Consider the following 19,687-nt stretch of genomic DNA (forward strand, 5'->3'; position numbering starts at 1 on the left):
ACATAAGCGAACAGCGTATCAGCTTATCCATAGATACTCGACCGTTTCCGAGAAAACGACGGTCAGATTTCTCGATTTAATTTAGATGCCTTTTAGCGCACACTGATCTCAACCACAATGGTAGCACTGCAGCTAGTACTGCGTTGTCTCAATATTACACCCCATGTTCGAAACCCGATGATTGTTTTTATTTTATTTATTTATTTTTTCATTTATTTACCCACGTCTGTAGGAAATTACTACTCTAATGTTTCTTATAAAGTTAAGGGATACAAGGGCGTTACATTAATTGTAACATTACAGCTGCGTTTCATAATAATTGTCGTACATTTACTATATAATATATGTGTGTGTGGTATTTTCAGGGGTTACAACCTTTTTAAATTATCAAATTCCTGTAATTATTTCATTCTTATACCAATCTTATATTGATTCTTATGTTTATTCTTCAGGAGGATTTGTTGCATTCCCTTGAATGACACCAATCATAGAAACATTCTAAACATAAAAACTTCGAACACCATGAGCATCCCACGAAGGCAGGTTTGCTACAATGACATTAATTCCGGTGAATCTTGCACAGGAAAGAAACTTCGTTAGTATTGTTGAAGATTTAGCGCGTTGGCAATAATTTCGTGGCAAACCGCACATAACACATCACTTTAGCGAAAACTGCTGCTTGCAATTGATTATGAATAAAGATATACTACAGCAATTTCACCAAAAATAATGTAAAATGATTTTCTCATTCGTTTATTGTTTTCTTTTAAATTCAATCTCCAGACATGCAATTGGCAGACAAATAAGGACAATGATATTTCAATATTCATCGGAAAACGTTTGTGCAGTAATCTTCTACGGATACATGTAGATGAATGAAAAACAAGAATAAAAGTAATGATCAGGTTTCAAACACAAGGCACAAGAGTGTAAAGCTGAAACACTAGCCATAGCGGCACCACTTCATCTGAACGATTTACTCATTAAAAGGCATCTAAATTACATTGAAAATTTTGACCATCATTTTCTCAGAAAAAGCCGAATATTTATGGATAAGCTGAGACATATGTCCACTTATTATGACTCCTCTTCCACTGAGCGATAAGGTACCAGAAAGTTAGTCTGGGTAGGTGTACGAGTAGATATGTCAGTTAATACGTTGTGTATATTTGAACCATAGGCAGAAAACGAGGAATTGGATAGTTTGTACTATATGCAGGAGGATGCTGAAATCGGTGTAGTTCCCATCTGCATCGATACTTTTGGGACATTGGAATTGGAGCTGTCATTAATTGTACTGATAGCTAGCCTGGAAGTGTTGGAGGAAGAAGAGTTACATAGGGATTTCAATATAAGGTATTCTAAGCTGAGACAGTCTAGAAACTTAGCCACACTACGGAAAAAGTGTCACATTTACAAGGAAGTGACAGGGGAATAATAAAGAAGTTCCTAGAAGAGTACACAGAATTGTTCAGACCCCCAAGAACATTGCCAGCTACACAGATAACACAGCGTTTGGTTCCTAGTGTGAATGAAACACCACTGTACAGGAAACCACATCGAGTTCCAACGCATCTTCAGCTGGTGATGCTAGAATTTATGAAGCAACAACTCTACGATGAAATAATAGAAGAGAGTACCAGACTGTGGAGGGCGCTTGTAGTAATTATGTCAAAGAAGAGCTTGTAAGGGAGTAGGTGCCAGTACATTATCATTGACAGTGAGTGCTCACCAGAGACAAGTGCATCATAGGTAGTGCCCCAAGGTAGTGTGATAAGACCGCTCTTAAGCTCCATATACGTAAAAAATATGACCAATAGTGTAAGCAGCAGTCTGTGGCTGTTTGCTGATGCTGCTGTAGTGTACAGAAAGATATTGTTGTTGTGAGAGTGTAGAAGGACACAAGATGAGAGAAAAAATTTCTAATTCGTCTGATGAATGGTAAAAAAGCACTCTGTCTTCAGGCCACAAATGGCCCATCGGGACCATCCAGCCTCCGTATCATCCATCCTCAGATGAGGATGCGGACAGGAGGGGCGTGTGGTCAGCACACCGCTCTCCCGGTCGTTATGATGGTTTTCTTTGACCGGAGCCGCTACTATTCGGTCGAGTAGCTCCTCAATTGGCATCACGAGGCTGAGTGTACCCTGAAAAATGGCAACAGCGCATGGCGGCTGGATGGTCACCCATCCAAGTGCCGGCCACGCCCGACAGCGCTTAACTCCGGTGATCTCACGGGAACCGGTGTATCCACTGTGGCAAGGCCGTTGCCTCTGATGAATGGTAGCTTGCTCTAAATGTAAAAAAAAGAATCTCCTAATGTTTGAATACAGCATTACCAGCATACAGCTTGACAAAATCACTGCAATTACATGTCGAGGCATAATGCACCAAAGCAATATAAAACAGAACGAACAAATAAGGATGGTTTCAGGGAAGGCGTATGGTTACTTTGGTTTATAGGGAGAATTTTGGCAAAGTGTGGTTCACCTGAAAGGAAACCATGTATAGAACACTAGTGTGACCCATTTTTGAGTACTGCTGGAGTGTTTGTGATCCCTACCAGGTCAGATTAAAGGTAGACATCAAAGCAATTTGGAGATGGGCTGCTAGATTTATTACCAGTAGGTTGGAACAACATATGAAAATTTTGGAGGTGCTTCATGAGCTGGAATGGGAATCGCTGGTTGGAAGATGATGTTCTTTTCATGAAGCACTACTGAGAAAATTTAAACAACCAGTATTTGAAGCTGACTGCAGAATGACTCTACTGCGGCCAATGCACAGTTCTCGTAAGGACAACAAAGGTAAGATAAGGGGAATCAGAGCTCATACACAGGCATATAGGCTGTCCTTTTCACCTCACTCTATTTGCAGATGGAACAGGGAAGGAAATGACTATTAGTGGTACAAGGTATCCTCCACCATGCAACATATGGTGCCTTGCAGAGTAAGTATGTAGACCTAAATGTAGGGCCTACAGATTATGTTGTGACTGCTGTTATTTAAATCAATGCATGGTCACAGATGTGTACCCTAATACCAAATATTACAGAAACTTTGGATAACTGAGGGCACTGGCCATTATTTTAGCACTAGGGATTTGTGAAGTTGGTACCATCAGTTGAAAGTAGTCCTGGAGGAGAGACCTAAAACTTTATTTATGGTTCTATCAGGCCATTAACAGTCCTGTTGAATGGCATTCTGGTTGAATAATGAGCTGGTGACATTCCAAGTCCTACTGGATGGAGTGTTATTAGGCTTGAACCTGAAACAGTGTATGGTCTACTCACACAATATTATAGCATTTTCTAAGGACATTCTAGAAACCGTAACCTGTTTACAGGACTTCTTTAGTGGATTACAAGTGACACAATTGACACTTTGCAAATGTGCCATTTTGTATTGAAGGAAGTTCATTGTCATGTGCAAGAGTGGATTTATGGAATGCTTTAAAACATGTCTTGTGTTACATTAAGGAAACCCTAAAACTGAGTCTGTTATATGGTAGGGATGAAACGTGTACTGATCCTATAACATGTAACAAACCCAGCATAAATACGTTACTGAATATGCTAAGGAAGCACAACTTCCATCATGTAAATTCAGAACCGACAAGACTAAAAGAATGCTTAGATAATGCTTTTGTCAATTGTGCTTATGATATGTACTCCACCAGTGGACAAGAATTTGATTACTCAGACCACTCCATGTAACAGGAGAGTTAATACATTTTATAAAAGGGGTTGAGAACAAGACTGTACAAAAATTATCAAAATCTAATAACTTAATGACCAGCTGAGCGTAACTAACTGGGAGAAATTATTTCCAAGATGCAACTCCAATGCCCAAACAGTTTATGAAACATTCCACAACTACTTAATACGAATGTTAAAAGCTCATCTTGTTCCACACAAATGTCATAAAACAAGAAACGTTAACTGTGGTACACCAGAGACGTGGAGAATTTAAAAAATAAGCTATTGCTGTTAAAGTGCCTTAGAGCTACAATTGGCTAAGCAGAGATACAACACTAATCTCATAAAAAATAGTAAAAACCAGTGCAAAACAGCCTGGTCAGTAATTAATACTGTTAAATCGGAAACTTTGATAAGATAGTCACAAACCCAGCAGACACATTCAACAAATATTTTGTAAGCTGTGCTGATGAAATCAAAAAGTTGATCAGTAGTCCATTGTAACATATATAGATTACCTTAAGAGCACAAACCTAAATCATAATCAGGCCAAACTTTCTACAAAACACTTCAAAAAGGTATGACAAGATGAAGTTCTTAAAATTATCAAAGAAATCAAAAATTCATAAAGTTAAGATATTTTTAATATGCCAAACAACCTACTGAAAGAAATAATACGTTACACTGCAGCACCATTAACGTATTTTATAAACTTGGTTTCATAGAAGTGGCTTTTCCTTATCCTGTCAAACTATCTATGGCGATTCCAGTCTTTAAGAAGGGCAGCAAATCTGGTCCAGCAAACTGCAGGCCAATTTCTCTTATTTCAGTACTAGCCAAAGTCTTTGGAGGCATAATATATCAGCAGATGTATGAGTACTTAGAACTAAATGGCATGTTAAGTTCATCACAGTTAGGTTACAGAAAAGAAAAGTCAACTATCCATGCCACAGAACTCATAGCGAGAGACATTTTAGCAGCATTCGAGGACCATGCCCAATTACAGGTAACCTTATGTAATATGAGCAAGGCCTTTGACGGTGTTGACCACTCTGTTTTGCTCTATTACTAGAGTACTATGGAATATGTGACAAGAGTTTAATAAAACTTGTCAAATCATACCTTAATAAAAGGAAGCAAGTGGCGAGTTCAGGAATTCATCTGCCAAACACATCTGAGGTCCAACATGGAGTGCCACAGGGATTTAAATTACGACCACTTCTATTCCTTGTACATATAAATGACTTACCTGGAAACATAGACATAAAGACATATATGTATGCAGATGATACAACTTTTCTGTGAACCATGTATTTGACACTCTTGCTAGTAGTATGAATTTGGCAAAAGAAAATGCAACATCATGGTTTAATGCAAATGGTCTACTGTTAAATGAGAAAAAGACCAAGAATATGTAGTTCAGTCTATCAAAGACTGTACAAATAGAATAAAAAAATGAAAAACTTTTAGGTGTCATATGTGACACTAAACTAATGGAGAACTCTCATGTTGAACACACAGTGATTAGGCTGTCAAAAGCTATATATCTGCTGAAGAAACTGATGCACTGTGTGCCATTTGAATATGTAAGGACAGCTTGCTTTGCTTTTTTTCAGTCTGTTTTAAGGTGTGGGTTAATACTCTCGGGAAACAGCAAAAGAAGAAGAAAGCAGTCTGAGTAATGGCAAAGGTAGACAATATGGCACATTGTAAACCATTGGTCATTAAATATGGAATATTAACAGTTATTAATCTATATATTCTTGATAGAATTAACTAAATACTTGCTGAACTACCAAACTTAGGTCTAACGAATCAAAAGCATGACTAAAATACAAGCATCTGTACTTCTGTGCTCTCCCCACTGAATAGATTAGCAATAGCTAACAACAGTCATAAGTACATGGCAGTTAACATATATAAGAAATTGTCTAAAGATGCCTCAAACATACCAATCAAAGTATTTAACGAAAGTTACACAATGTCTTGCTAACTAAACCATTCTATTTATTGAAGAACTTTTAGAAATGCCCTGTATCAACGTAAATAGGTAAAAATGCATTTTATAAAATTAATAGGATTAGTGAACTGACAAAGTCTGTTCCATATAACAATGCTGAATGACGAATAAACAGTCTGAATCTAAATCTGGGTTTGTTCCAGTTTCGAAGACTGCAGTTTGGAGGTGCTTCAGCTCCCACCATTTCTCACCACTTAACAGCAAAAGTTCCTTCTCGTATCAACTATTTGGACAGTATTCTTGTCACAGATTGTATGCCTGCTGAGCATTTGGTACATTTTTAGTGCTTGTTTCAAGTACTTTCTCTAGCTAGCTTCAAGTGAAACAAGGAAAAGTGATCCTTCTTCCACAAAGAACATGAGTATTTAGGGCATGTTATAGACTGTCTGATCAAAAGTATCCGGACACCTGGCTGAAAATTATTTACAAGTTCATGGCGCCCTCCATCGGTAATGCTGGAATTCAAGATGGTCTTGGCCCACCCTTGGCCTTGATGGCAGCGTCCACTCTCACAGTCATACATTCGACCAGGTGCCTGAAGTTTTCTTGGAGAATGGCACCCCATTCTTCACAGAGTGCGGCACTGAAGAGAGGTATCGATGTCGGTCTGTAAGGCCTGGCACAAAGTCGGCGTTCCAAAACATCCCAAAGGTGTTCTGTAGGATTCAGGTCAGGACTCTGTGCAGGCCAGTCCATTACAGGGATGTTATTCTCGTGTAACCAGTCCACCACAGGCCTAGCATTATGAACAGCTACTCGATTGTGTTGAAAGATGCAATCACAATCCTCAAATGGCTCTCAACTGTGGGAAGCAAGATGGTGCTAAAAGCATGGCTGTAAACCTGTGCTGTGATAGTGCCACGCAAAACAACAAGGGGTGCAAGCCTCCTCCATGAAAACACGACCACACAATAACACCACCGCTTCCAAATGTTACTGTTGGCACTACACGTGCTGACAGATGACATTCACTGGGCATTCGCCATACCCTCATCCTGCCATAGGATAGCCACATTGTGCACTGTGATTCGTTAATGCACACAACGTTTTTCCACTGTTCAATCGTCCAATGTTAATGCTCCTTACACCAATCGAGGCGTCGTTTGGCATTTACCAGCGTGATATGTGACTTATGAGCAGCCATTCGACAATGAAAGCCAAGTTTTCTCATCTCCTGCCTAACTGTAATAGTATTTGAATTGGATCCTGATGCAGTTTGGAATTCCTGTTTGATGGTCTGAATAGATGTCTGCCTATTACACATTACGATCCTCTTCAACTCTCGGTGGTCTCTGTGAGTCAACAGATGAGGTCGGCCTGTACGCTTTTGTGCTGTACGTTTACTTCACGTTTATACTTCACTATCACATCGGAATTAGTGGATCTAGGGATGTTTAGGAGTCTGGAAATCTCGTGTACAAACATATGACACAAGTGACACCCAATCACCCTACCACATTTGAAGTCCATGTTCTGCAAAGCACTCCATCCGCTCTCTCACGATGTCTAATGACTACTAAGGCCGCTGACTTGGAGTACCTGGCAGAAGTTGCAGCACAATGCCCCTAATATGAAAAACATGTTTTTGGTGGTGTCTGGATACTTTTGATCACATAGTGTAAATGCACAGGGTATTCATCCTTCTAATTCGCACTTACCTGCCATTAAGGGCCTGCCAGTGCCCCATAACATTAAGGAGCTCCAAGGTGCCATGGGGAAGGTAACCTATTACATTAACTTCACTGAAAACACTGCGCAAATTGCTGGTCTGCTGACCAGCAGCACCAGAAAGGTATTCCCTTTGTGTGGTCCAAAGAATGTCAGAACACAGTTCAGCAACTAAAGAACACATTATAAAGTCGTCATTGTCTGAATCATTTTGGTCTAATTAAACCTGTAGTGTTAGCTGTGGATGCACCTTTTTATGAAATTGGAGCTGTGCTCTACTGTAGAACTGGTTCTTCTCAAAACTCTTTACAAGGCGCAGTGTAATTACAATCAACCAAAAACCGAGGTGCTCGCCATAATCAATTGTGTTACCGAACTCCACCAATGCTTGTAGTTCAGAAGTTATATTTGCTTACAAATCATTTACCTTTAACGGCCTTGTTCAATTCTTTCAATTCCGTCCCACCATGGACAGCGCAAACATTTCATATTCGGCTATGATATTTTCTAATTATGAGTTGTTATACGGGCCCACTGCACAACTTTCGAATGCTGACTTCCTGTCTCAGTTACTGGTCAGTACTGACACAGCATTTGATATGTATGAGTAATCATGACATTATAGAGATACACAGGATTTTGAAAGTCCTCAAAATGTTCCACTCGACTTTCGGCACATTGCTGTAGAAACTGCTTCTGACCCAGCTCTGCAGGTTGTTTCGCAGTATGTGCACAATGGGTGGCCACGTAGTTTGAAATAAAGCCTTCATCCAATGGCGTGCCGCCATTTTCCACATCGTGACACGCTACCCACATGGTCAAGTGCTCTGCTGTTGCATACAGAGAATGACAATGCATGGATTGTGTTTCCTGACTCCTTCCAATGGCAAATTTTGTCTTAATTCCACCACAGTCATTGGGATTTATTTCACACAAAGCAACTCACCTCACATCACGATATTTGGCAAGGCATGGATGCTAAGATAGAGAAAACCATTTCTTCTTGCAGTGTTTGTGCAGAACAGAATCACTTCACCCAGGCATCTATTTGAGTGGTCACGTCCGTCTGGACCATGGTAACATATCTATATTGATTTCATGGGTCCATTCTGGAACACGCAATGGCTGTTGGTGGTAGGTTCATGTAGTAAATCTGAGTTTGTTGTTATCATAACAGACAACACTACTGCCAGTAGAATATGACCTTTGTCCTTTATTTTTTGTCTTGTAGGACTTCCTGAAGTCCTTGTCTCAGACGATCGACTGCAATTCATGTCAGCCAATATTCTACAGTTTTGTACCACCAATGGAATACACTATATAACTACTCCTCCTTTTCACACACAGTCTAATGATAAAGCTGAAAAAGTTGCTTGCAGATTTATTATGCAGTTGTCACCACCATACGCCGTTGCATCTGTTGTAGTCACTGTGGAAAAAATTCATTCCACTGGCTTGGATAAAGTATCAGTCACAGGATGAAGTCTTCTAAGGAACAGTGTTGGGAGCACAGTGTCATAACAGAAGCTATAGGACGTTCTTGTAATGTCGTACAAGGTTCCATTGGGCTGCATCAGTATCACCAGAACTAGCTGTGGAGATCTTATGAGTCTGTCAGTGATACTGTCTCCAAAGTTTCACCCACAGATCCACCATGCTGCTAGGGTCCACAACAGTGGTCACCTCCACCTCTCTGCCAGCTGCAGCTGGCACCATACAGAAAAATGAAAATTGCACCACTGCTTCTGTGGTCTCTCCAGTTTTCAGCCGGTGTTCCTGATCACTTGCAAGGTAGATGCCAAGGTGCAGACAGGGAGCTGCCATCAGCTGCAATTCTGCCCCCTCTCTCCTCATCCATATCAGCATTCACGCCTTCCTCTCCGCACTTGTCACATGACACAGCACTACACGAAGACGGTGTGGACGATTGGGGGGAAAATGTATTGTGGTCCAAAGGGCAAGGTGCCAAGAGAGGTTGGTACCTCACGATGGAATTATACGCAGACAGTCGCTGCCAGAAGCAATGACGAATGAGAGATGGTAGTGTATACAACCTCCAGGAGAGTTTCCATCCACCACCACATCAGCTTGCTGACACATCTGAGCACAGACTAGTTACAAATCATTGTAAAAGACTACAGCATTATTTCTCTACTGAGACAGCAGTGTGACAATAGTATTAGACAGAGTGAATTGTACACTGTGAGTAGACACTACTATCTTGTTCTATTTCAAGCGATACATTAATGTTCACTAAGAGAAATAAGTACTTATGACATTCCTGTGAACTTCGATTGTTACAAAGTTAATTATTTCATCTTATTCAAGTTGTAATAAAGTCATCTGATATTTTATAATTTGTAGTATGATCTTGGCTCCTCCAGGAGTAACGTTAAGAACAAATCAGTGTACTAATAAGTGTTATTTCATGTGGTACAACACTAAGGCTTTCGACTGCATAAACCATTCTCTGCTCTTACATAAACAAAAAATGTACAGAACAAATGGTAGTGCTTTGAAATGGTTCAAATAATATTTACCACATAGAAAGCAAAAGACAGTTTTAATGGCAGCTCCAGGAAATTGTTGCTCAAAATGCAAAATTATTCACAGGGAGGCCCACAAGGTTCCATTTTAATCCCATTTCTTTCTTTCTTTTATGTAACGGCTTACTCCTAAATAAATCATCGCTCTCTGTTTTATTTGCAGGCGGCACATTTGTACCCACTGAACGTGAGACCACACAACAAATTCCCCAAAGAGTCGCTGACACAATAAATAGTTTAGGACATTGGTTTGATGTAAATGGCTTAAAATTAAGAATGAAAAAAACAAGTAACATTGTTTAAACCTAAACAATAAAACAACAGTACTTTCAAACAACCCACAAAAATCAGAAACTTAGGGAAGCAGGTCCTGTCAAATTAGTGGGGACATTTACAGAAAAAGTTTATCCTGGTATTCTCATATAAGCTACCACGTGAACAAGCTAAACAGTCTTGCATTTGCAATGATAATATTTTCCCATGCAGTGACTTGGGCACTAGGACATTTGTTTACCATGGCTATTTTGAATATATTGTATGATATGGAATAGTCTTTTGGGGGAATGCAAGTAATATAAATTGGATAATACTAATTCAGAAAACTACTTTTAGAAATATAAGTAACAAAAGCCTAAAGATACATGCTGACCTTTATTCAGGAATCTAAAGATCGTAACTATTCCATGTATTTAAAATTGTGTAACTTTCTCCCTACTAGTCCAGAATTAATTGTAGAAAACCATTTTGAACATATGTGTGATACACAAAACAAAGGTAAATTCATTTTACCATTTCATAGATACTCCCAGGCCCTTCGATACATGGCTGTGAAAATTTATAATAAGTTAAAAGAGAAAATCCCTCACAGTATCAAACTGTGTTTACTGAAGACAAAATTACACACCTTTCCATTTCAAAAATATTATTATTCAGTAATGGAATTTTTAAATGATGATTCTTTGTAATGTGATAAAATACTGTTTAGCTTTCTTATTAAATTAATGAAATAAATTTGCAATGATTTTTGTAAATTAAGATTAATTTCAGTTTTTTAACACATTGAATGTATCTCAGTTGCAGTATTTACACTGATGTGTCTCCTGTGCTTTAAATCAACGCTTAATTTGTGTACATAACGAGACAATAAAATTCTGATTCTGTTTATGATTCTGAAGAAGTAAAATTCCCTGGAGACATTATTGATGATTTTAAAACTGACTAACATTAACATAACTTGCATTTAATCTGATTGTTATGACAGTACGTAATTACTTTTCAGCAAATTTTACATTGCAAAGCAAACTATTACTAGTATGATAAATTTTATAAAAATGCTTAACTTAACATACCTTTTGTGTACATCATTTCTTATTGGTTTGTCCCAGAATGATCCTATATAAACTCTTGCTGTTTCTGGTGTGTGCATTATTCTGCCTAATGACCACATAAGAGCACCGTAAACTCTCATTAACTGCTGATGATCCACTGTATCAGCTTTATTAAGCACAATTCTAATTTTATCTGTGTGAATACGTAAAACTTCAATTGCCCTTTTAAATTCATCTGAGATATCAAGCTTATGCGCATCAAACAGAAGAATAATTTGGTCAACTCGTTCAGAAAACCATTCTAAGACACCCGTGAAGTCGTATCCTCGGTCAATATGATGCATTTCTCCAGACAAAATGCCTGGTGTATCAATAATTGATATTGACTTAAGAACTTCGTTATTCATTATTGAGCACTGAAATCTGTTCAAAAAATTGTTTCCAAATTTTGATAATGGTCTAAATTGCTTTTCCGGATCCATCACCAATGCATTACCAGGAATGATTCCTTCTTTCTCACCATGCATTACAACAATAAATTTGTCAGTGGTTGGTTCAGGACCAATCCGCATCCCCGGATATTCGTCATTTAGAAGGTATCTTACAAATGAAGTTTTTCCTGTGGAATACTGACCAATAAGTAAAACTGATGGTTTTGCTTTAAAATCAGATTCATACAGTTTTGGCGAGTGGAACTCATGGAACAAATATGTTTGCTCAAGAGGAAGCAGCTTCTTAGTATAAATTGTTTGGAGTCCTTCCAAAACATTTTCAAATACTTCTTCACTGTCCTGGTCTCTGCTAGTCCTGAAAATAAACATTGAGTCACATGAATCTTTTCTGAATACTATTTAGATGCGGATAATGATAAATAATTCCACATTTGCAGCATATTTTCTTTTTATTAAAGTGACTTGTAAAAATTTAACGTAATTACTGTATGAGGTTTAATAAATGTTAATATCTCCAAATTAGCAGTATTGTTACTTTGTGAAAAAATGTCTGAAATATTTAATTTACAGTTCACAGTAGAGACAAATGAACCGACTGTTTGCAACAGTGTGTGTATTCAGTAGAGGAAACAGCAGGGGGGAAAATAACCCCATAAAGATATAAATGAGACAAATAAGTGACAAATGAACTAATTACTTTAGATCAATATGCAAAGTATGCATGGTGGACTCAAATTATAATAATGCTCTGTATCAGAGAAAAACAATTGACTAGTTCCGCTAAATTAGTCCAGGGTGACTCAAAATCTGTTCTTGCCTTTTTTATTGTTACTCAGACCTGGAAAGCTGTGAGGTGGTGTGTGAGTCACTGACATTTCAGCCCTGACATTCCCATATACCTGTCCTAGCTCAATAGATAGAGCCATAACACATTCAAAGCATAAAATTAAAAATTGCATGGACCAAAAGTAACATTGAGAGACATAGAAAAAGAGTGCAAATGATACAAATATTATTAAAACGATGAAACCTGAGAAAACCAGAGCTACACATGCAGCAAACATCGCTAAGATACTCCTCAACAATTTCATATATACTGTACAAAATTTCGTGTAGATCAGTGACAAAATAGGAACTCATAAACACCATTGAGAGACTAAAGTCAAAGAAGTCTGCAGGGGCTGACGAAATGTCGAGTCATATGATAAAGCATGTAAGTGAGGAAATAGCAGAAGCATTGTTGGAAATGGCACACTGCTCATTCAATGCAGGATTATTTCCGAGAAAATTAAAAATAAACTAAATAATGTCAGTATACAATAAGGGTGAAAGGATGACCCATGTATTTACAGACTAGTATCTTTAATAACTGATTTCTCATAAATATCAGAGATGTTTTCTCACAGTGGATTGATTAAATTCCTAGAGAAATTCTGATTCTGGAACAACACATTTTAACAAAAGGAAACTGTACAGAAATGGCTCTGTCCAATTTGGAATTTGTGGCATATGTGCACATGCAGCACAATGGAAAAAATTGTATGTTGGCTACAGAAGTCAATATGTGAGAAAAGATATTGGATTCAAGTTGTAGCTCAGGGGCTTGTACTTGATTCACTATTATCCAAACTCTTTAGAAACAGTTTCAAAGTCAGTGACGAGAAAAGATATGTACTGTATGCTGATGAGATGACATTAGTAAGCATACAAAAAAACCTGAAAACAATTGAAAGAAGCGCATCTATTCAATAAACAAGACATTGTGATTGCTTATACAGAATAACTTAATTGTAAATCTAGAAAAAAAGACGGCATTGTTCCCTAATAAAAGTAATGAAGGCCAAAAGTACATGTTTCTAGATGAAAATCCCTTACATTGTTTTTCTTAAAATCTGGGTGAGTTAAATAAGTTTTTTACAACATATTGTAATGTTGTCGTCGTAACTGCCGTCTGCGTCACGTCTGCTGTGCAGCGAGCTACGTTAATTTAAGTATTAACTGTATTTTTCTTACTTGTCACTTCTTCCGTGTGTTTTTGCTTTTAGGAAGCTTTAATTGTCGAGTTCTAGTAATAGTGTTCCATAGATTTCGTGTTTGTTTTGAATACATTCAGAGAGAGTCCCTTTAGTCATCCATAGTCCCAGTAGTGTCAGTGTCGTCGTAACTGCCGTCTGCTTCACGTCTGCTGTGCAGCGAGCTGCGTTAATTTAAGTATTAACTGTATTTTTCTTACTTTTCACTTCTTCTTCCGTGTGTTTTTGCTTTTAGGAAGCTTTAATTGTCGAGTGCTAGTAATAGTGTTCCATAGATTTCGTGTTTGTTTTGAATACAGCCAGAGATAGTCCCTTTAGTCAACCATAGTGCCAGTAGCGCTAGTGTTTATTTTCAATACAGTCCAGAGACAGGTAGTGCTATTTTTATTGTTTTCTACAAGAAGTGTCTAGCAACCACAGTTTAGTCAACTAGCAGCCGCCTTTACTGAATTAGCAGTCTAGTTAAAATTTGATTAACTCTCTACAGTAAATTGATTTCTTAGGATGGATAGGATGTGTGACTGCTGTGTACGGTCGCAGGAGGGGCTGGCCACTGTTCACGAACAGCTGAACGTGTTGATGGCCGCTGTAAGCCGTCTTCAGGCTGCTGCCTCAGAGTGTAGCAGTGGGGAGTCCGGTGCGTCGCATGGTACACCCCAGGTGTTACATGCTTCACCCACTGTCCCTGCTGTCGAGACATATTCGCGGGTACCGGGCTCGGTTGGGCCACCCTCTCCCCAAGGGGAGTGGCAAGTTCAGCGGTGTTCGCGACGCACGAGGCGGAGGGTCAATGTGGAAGCTGGCTGTGTGGCATCACCCGGTCTGCCTGTGAGTGGACATGTGACCGCTCCTTCAGCAAGGTCCGAGCAGGCACACGGGGGGAGGGGTTTATTAGTTATTGGGAGCTCCAACGTTAGGCGGTTGATGGAGCTCCTTAGGGAAATAGCGGAAAGGTCAGGGAAGAAGGCCAGTGTTCACTCTGTCTGCTGTCCGGGGGGTTTCATCCGGGATGTGGAGGAGGCCCTGCCGGCGGCGATAGAGAGCACTGGGTACACCCGACTGCAAATTGTTGCTCATGTCGGCACTAATGACTCCTGCCGTCTGGGTTCAGAGGTCATCCTCAGTTCGTACAGATGGTTGGCGGAAGTGGTGAAGGCGGAAAGCGTCGCTCGCGGGGTGCAATCTGAGATAACTATTTGTAGTATCGTTCCCAGAACCGATAGCGGTCCTGTGGTTTGGAGCCGAGTGGAAGGCTTAAACCAAAGGCTCAGACGATTCTGCGGAGATCTGGGGTGCAAATTTCTCGATCTCTGCTATCGGGTGGAGAAATGTAGGGTCCCCCTGAATAGGTCAGGCGTGCACTACACGCCGGAAGCGGTTACAAGGGTATCGGAGTACGTGTGGAGTGCACATGTGGGTTTTTTAGGTTAGAGAATTCCCTCCCTAGGCCCGACAAAACGCCTCCTGAGACACGGAAAGGTAGGAGTAGGCGAAATGCAACAGGGAATAACAATATTAACGTGCTAATAGTAAACTGCAGGAGCGTCTATAGAAAGGTCCCAGAACTGCTCTCATTAATAAACGGTCACAATGCCCACATAGTACTAGGGACAGAAAGTTGGCTGAAACCAGACGTAAACAGTAATGAAATCCTAAACTCAGATTGGAATGTATACCGCAGAGACAGGCTGGACAGTGAAGGGGGAGGCGTGTTTATAGCGATAAGAAGTGCAATAGTATCGAAGGAAATTGACTGAGATCCGAAATGTGAAATAATTTGGGTGAAGGTCACGGTTAAAGCAGGCTCAGACATGGTAATTGGATGTCTCTATAGGCCCCCTGGCTCAGCAGCTGTTGTGGCTGAGCACCTGAAGGATAATTTGGAAAATATTTCGAGCAGATTTCCCTACCATGTTATAATTATGAGTGGAGATTTTAATTTGCTGGATATAGACAGGGAGACTCAAACGTTCATAACGGGTGGCAGGAACAAAGAATCCAGTGAATTTTTTTTAAATGCTTTATCTGAAAACTACCTTGAGCAGTTAAACAGAGAACCGACTCGTGGCGATAACATATTAGACCTTCTGGTGACAAACAGACCCGAACTATTTGAAACAGTTGACGCAGAACAGGGAATCAGCGATCATAAAGCGGTTACTACATCGATGATTTCAGCTGTAAATAGAAATATTAAAAAAGGTAGGAAGATTTTTCTGTTTAGCAAAAGTGACAAAAAGCAGATTACAGAGTACCTGACGGCTCAACATGAAAGCTTTGTCTCAAGTACAGATAGTGTTGAGGATCAGTGGACAAAGTTCAAAACCATCGTACAATATGCGTTAGATGAGTATGTGCCAAGCAAGATCGTAAGAGATGGAAAAGAGCCACCGTGGTACAACAACCGAGTTAGAAAACTGCTGCGGAAGCAAAGGGAACTTCACTAAATTTTGGTCTTATGTCAAAGCGGTAGGTGGATCAAAACAAAATGTCCAGACACTCTGTGACCAAAATGATACTGAAACAGAGGATGACAGACTGAAGGCCGAAATACTAGATGTCTTTTTCCAAAGCTGTTTCACAGAGGAAGACTACACTGTAGTTCCTTGTCTAGATTGTCGCACGGATGACAAAATGGTAGATATCGAAATAAACGACAGAGGGATAGAGAAACAATTAATATCGCTCAAAAGAGGTAAGGTCGCTGGACCTGATGGGATACCAGTTCGATTTTACACAGAGTACGCGAAGGAACTTGCCCCCTTCTTGCAGCGGTGTACCGTAGGTCTCTAGAAGAGCGTAGCGTTCCAAGGGATTGGAAAACGGCACAGGTCATCCCTGTTTTCAAGAAGGGACGTCGAACAGATGTGCAGAACGATAGACCTATATCTCTAACGTCGATCAGTTGTAGAATTTTGGAACACGTATTATGTTCGAGTATAATGACTTTTCTGGGGACTAGAAATCTACTCTGTAGGAATCAGCATGGGTTTCGAAAAAGACGGTCGTGTGAAACCCAGCTCGGGCTATTCGTCCACGAGACTCAGAGGGCCATAGACACGGCCATAGACAGGTAGATGCCGTGTTTCTTGACTTCCGCAAGGTGTTCGATACAGTTCCCCACAGTCGTTTAATGAACAAAGTAAGAGCATATGGACTATCAGACCAATTGTGTGATTGGATTGAAGAGTTCCTAGATAACAGAACGCAGCATGTCATTCTCAATGGAGAGAAGTCGTCCGAAGTAAGAATGATTTCAGGTGTGCCCCAGGGGAGTGTCGTAGGACCGTAGCTATTCACAGTATACATAAATGACCCTGTGGATGACATCGGAAGTTCACTGAGGCTTTTTGTGGATGATGCTTTGGTATATCGAGAGGTTGTAACAATGGAAAATTGTACTGAAATGCAGGAGGATCTGCAGCGAATTGATGCATGGTACAGGGAATGGCAATTGAATCTCAATGTAGACAAGTGTAATGTGCTGCGAATACATAGAAAGATAGATCCCTTATCATTTAGCTACAATATAGCGGGTCAGCAACTGGAAGCAGTTAATTCCATAAATTATCTGAGAGTATGCATTAGGAGTGATTTAAAATGGAATGATCATATAAAGTTGATCGTTGGTAAATCAGATGCCAGACTGAGATTCATTGGAAGAATCCTAAGGAAATGCAATCCGAAAACAAAGGAAGTAGGTTACAGTACGCTTGTTTGCCCACTGCTTGAATACTGCTCACCGGTGTGGGATCCGTACCAGATAAGGTTAATAGAAGAGATAGAGAAGATCCAACTGAGAGCAGCGCGCTTCGTTACAGGATCATTTAGTAATCGCGAAAGCGTTACAGAGATGATAGATAAACTCCAGTGGAAGACTCTGCAGGAGAGATGCTCAGTAGCTCGGTACGGGCTTTTGTTGAAGTTTCGAGAACATACCTTCACTGAAGAGTCAAGGAGTATATTGCTCCCTCCTACGAATATCTCGCGAAGAGACCATGAGGATAACATCAGAGAGATTAGAGCCCACACAGAAGCATACCGACAATCCTTCTTTACACGAACAATACGAGACTGGAATAGAAGGGAGAACCGATAGAGGTACTCAATGTACCATCCGCCACACACCGTCAGGTGGCTTGCGGAGTATGGATGTAGATGTAGATGTAGACGTTCTTATCTGCATTGTTCTGTTATCATACTCTGCTTCAATTCTACATCAAAGTCACGAACACCCTAATCCATTATGATTCGTACAATATTATCCTTGTTAGCCACAAACTGTACTCAGTTAGAAGGCTGAAAATTACAACACTAGTTGTAGTTACTTATAAGATTCATACAAAAAAGACCAAGTTTGATCGAAACATACATACTGAAAGGCAGTTGTGATCTTTTTGCCCTGACACACAGTTCTGCCATACGAGTGGCTGGTTGGACTGGAAAATGCTTCAGGCTGAAACAATGTACACTGCCAGAAATTGCCACTGTTGCCGTGAATGTTGTCAAATTGTTATAATAAAATGCATATCCTCAGACAGCTTCACGTTGACAACCCTGCAGTAACTGCCTTGCCCCACGTGATATATCACCTCTCTTCCAAATAAAGAGCCATTTTAGCAGATTACTCAGTATATATACACTGAAGTGCTAAAGAAACTGGTATAGGCATGAATATTCATATACGGAGATATATAAACAGGCAGTTATCAAGATTTAAGTGAGTTTGAACGTGGTGTTATAGTCAGCGCATGAGAGATGGAACACAGCATCTCTGAGATAACGATGAAGTGGGGATTTTCCCTTATGACCATTTCACGAGCGTACGGTGAATATCAGGAATCTGGTAAAACATCAGACCTCTGACATCGTGCGACCGGAAAAAGATCCTGCAAGAATGGGACCAACGACAACTAAAGAGAATCGTTCAATGTATCATAAGTGCAACCCTTTCGAAAATTGCTGCAGATTTCAGTGCTGGGCCATCAACAAGTGTCAGCTTGTGAAACATTGAATGAAGCATCATCGATATGGGCTTTTGGAGCCAAAGTTCCACCCATGTACCCTTGATGACTGCACGAGACAAAGATTTACACCTTACCTGGGCCCGTCAACAATGTCATTGGATTGCTGATGACTGGAAACATGTTGCCTGGTCGGACAAGCCTCGTTTCAAATTGTATCGAGCGGATGGATATGTACAAGTATGGAGAGAGCTTCATGAATCCATGGACCCTGCATGTCAGCAGGGGACTTTTCAGGTTGTTGGAGGCTCTGTAATTGTGTGGGGTGTGTGCAGTTGAAGTGATATGGGACCCCTGATATGTCTAGATACGACTCTGACAAATGACACCTACTTAAGCATTGTGTCTGATCACCTACAGCCATTCATGCCCATTGTGCATTTCGATGGACGTGGGAAATTCCAGCAGGACAATGCGACGCACCACACGTCCAGAATTGTTACAGAGTGGCTCCAGGACCACTCTTCTGAGTTTAAACACATCCGTTGGCCACCAAACTCCCCAGACATGAACATTATTGAGCATATCTGGGATGCTTTGCAACACGCTGTTCAGAAGAGATCTCCACCACCTCGTACTATTATGGATTTATACACAGCCCTTCAGGATTCATGATGTCAGTTCCCTCCAGCACTTTTTCAGACATTAGTCAAGTCCATGCCATGTCATGTTGCAGCACTTCTGCATACTCACCGGGGTCCTATACAATGGTTGTCAGGTGTACCAGTTTCTTTGGCTCTTCAGTGTATATTGACAGTGAATGGGCATTGATTTAAATCACTGGGGAAAGTTTACAATTTGTGCAAGTCCAAGATTAGAACCCAGGTCTCCTGGTTGCTAAGCAGATGCTCTGACCACTGAGCCATCCAGACACAGTAGTCATCGAAACTGCATGGACAACCCTCGCACATCTCCTGC

At 40.2% G+C, this 19,687-nt stretch overlaps 1 protein-coding gene across 1 annotated transcript in view; it reads right to left on the reverse strand.

Annotated features, from left to right (window-relative positions):
* The window catches only part of LOC124722483 (EH domain-containing protein 1-like), a 130,682-nt gene that overhangs the window by 63,479 nt on the left and 47,516 nt on the right, over positions 1 to 19,687 (reverse strand). The window contains exon 2 of the mRNA XM_047247639.1: positions 11,282 to 12,067. Within this exon, the coding sequence (XP_047103595.1) occupies positions 11,282 to 12,067 (786 nt within the window). The remainder of the gene's footprint in view (positions 1 to 11,281; positions 12,068 to 19,687) is intronic.

The sequence above is a fragment of the Schistocerca piceifrons genome, chromosome X (genome assembly GCF_021461385.2).
Source record: "Schistocerca piceifrons isolate TAMUIC-IGC-003096 chromosome X, iqSchPice1.1, whole genome shotgun sequence".
NCBI classification, from domain to species: Eukaryota; Metazoa; Arthropoda; class Insecta; order Orthoptera; family Acrididae; genus Schistocerca; species Schistocerca piceifrons.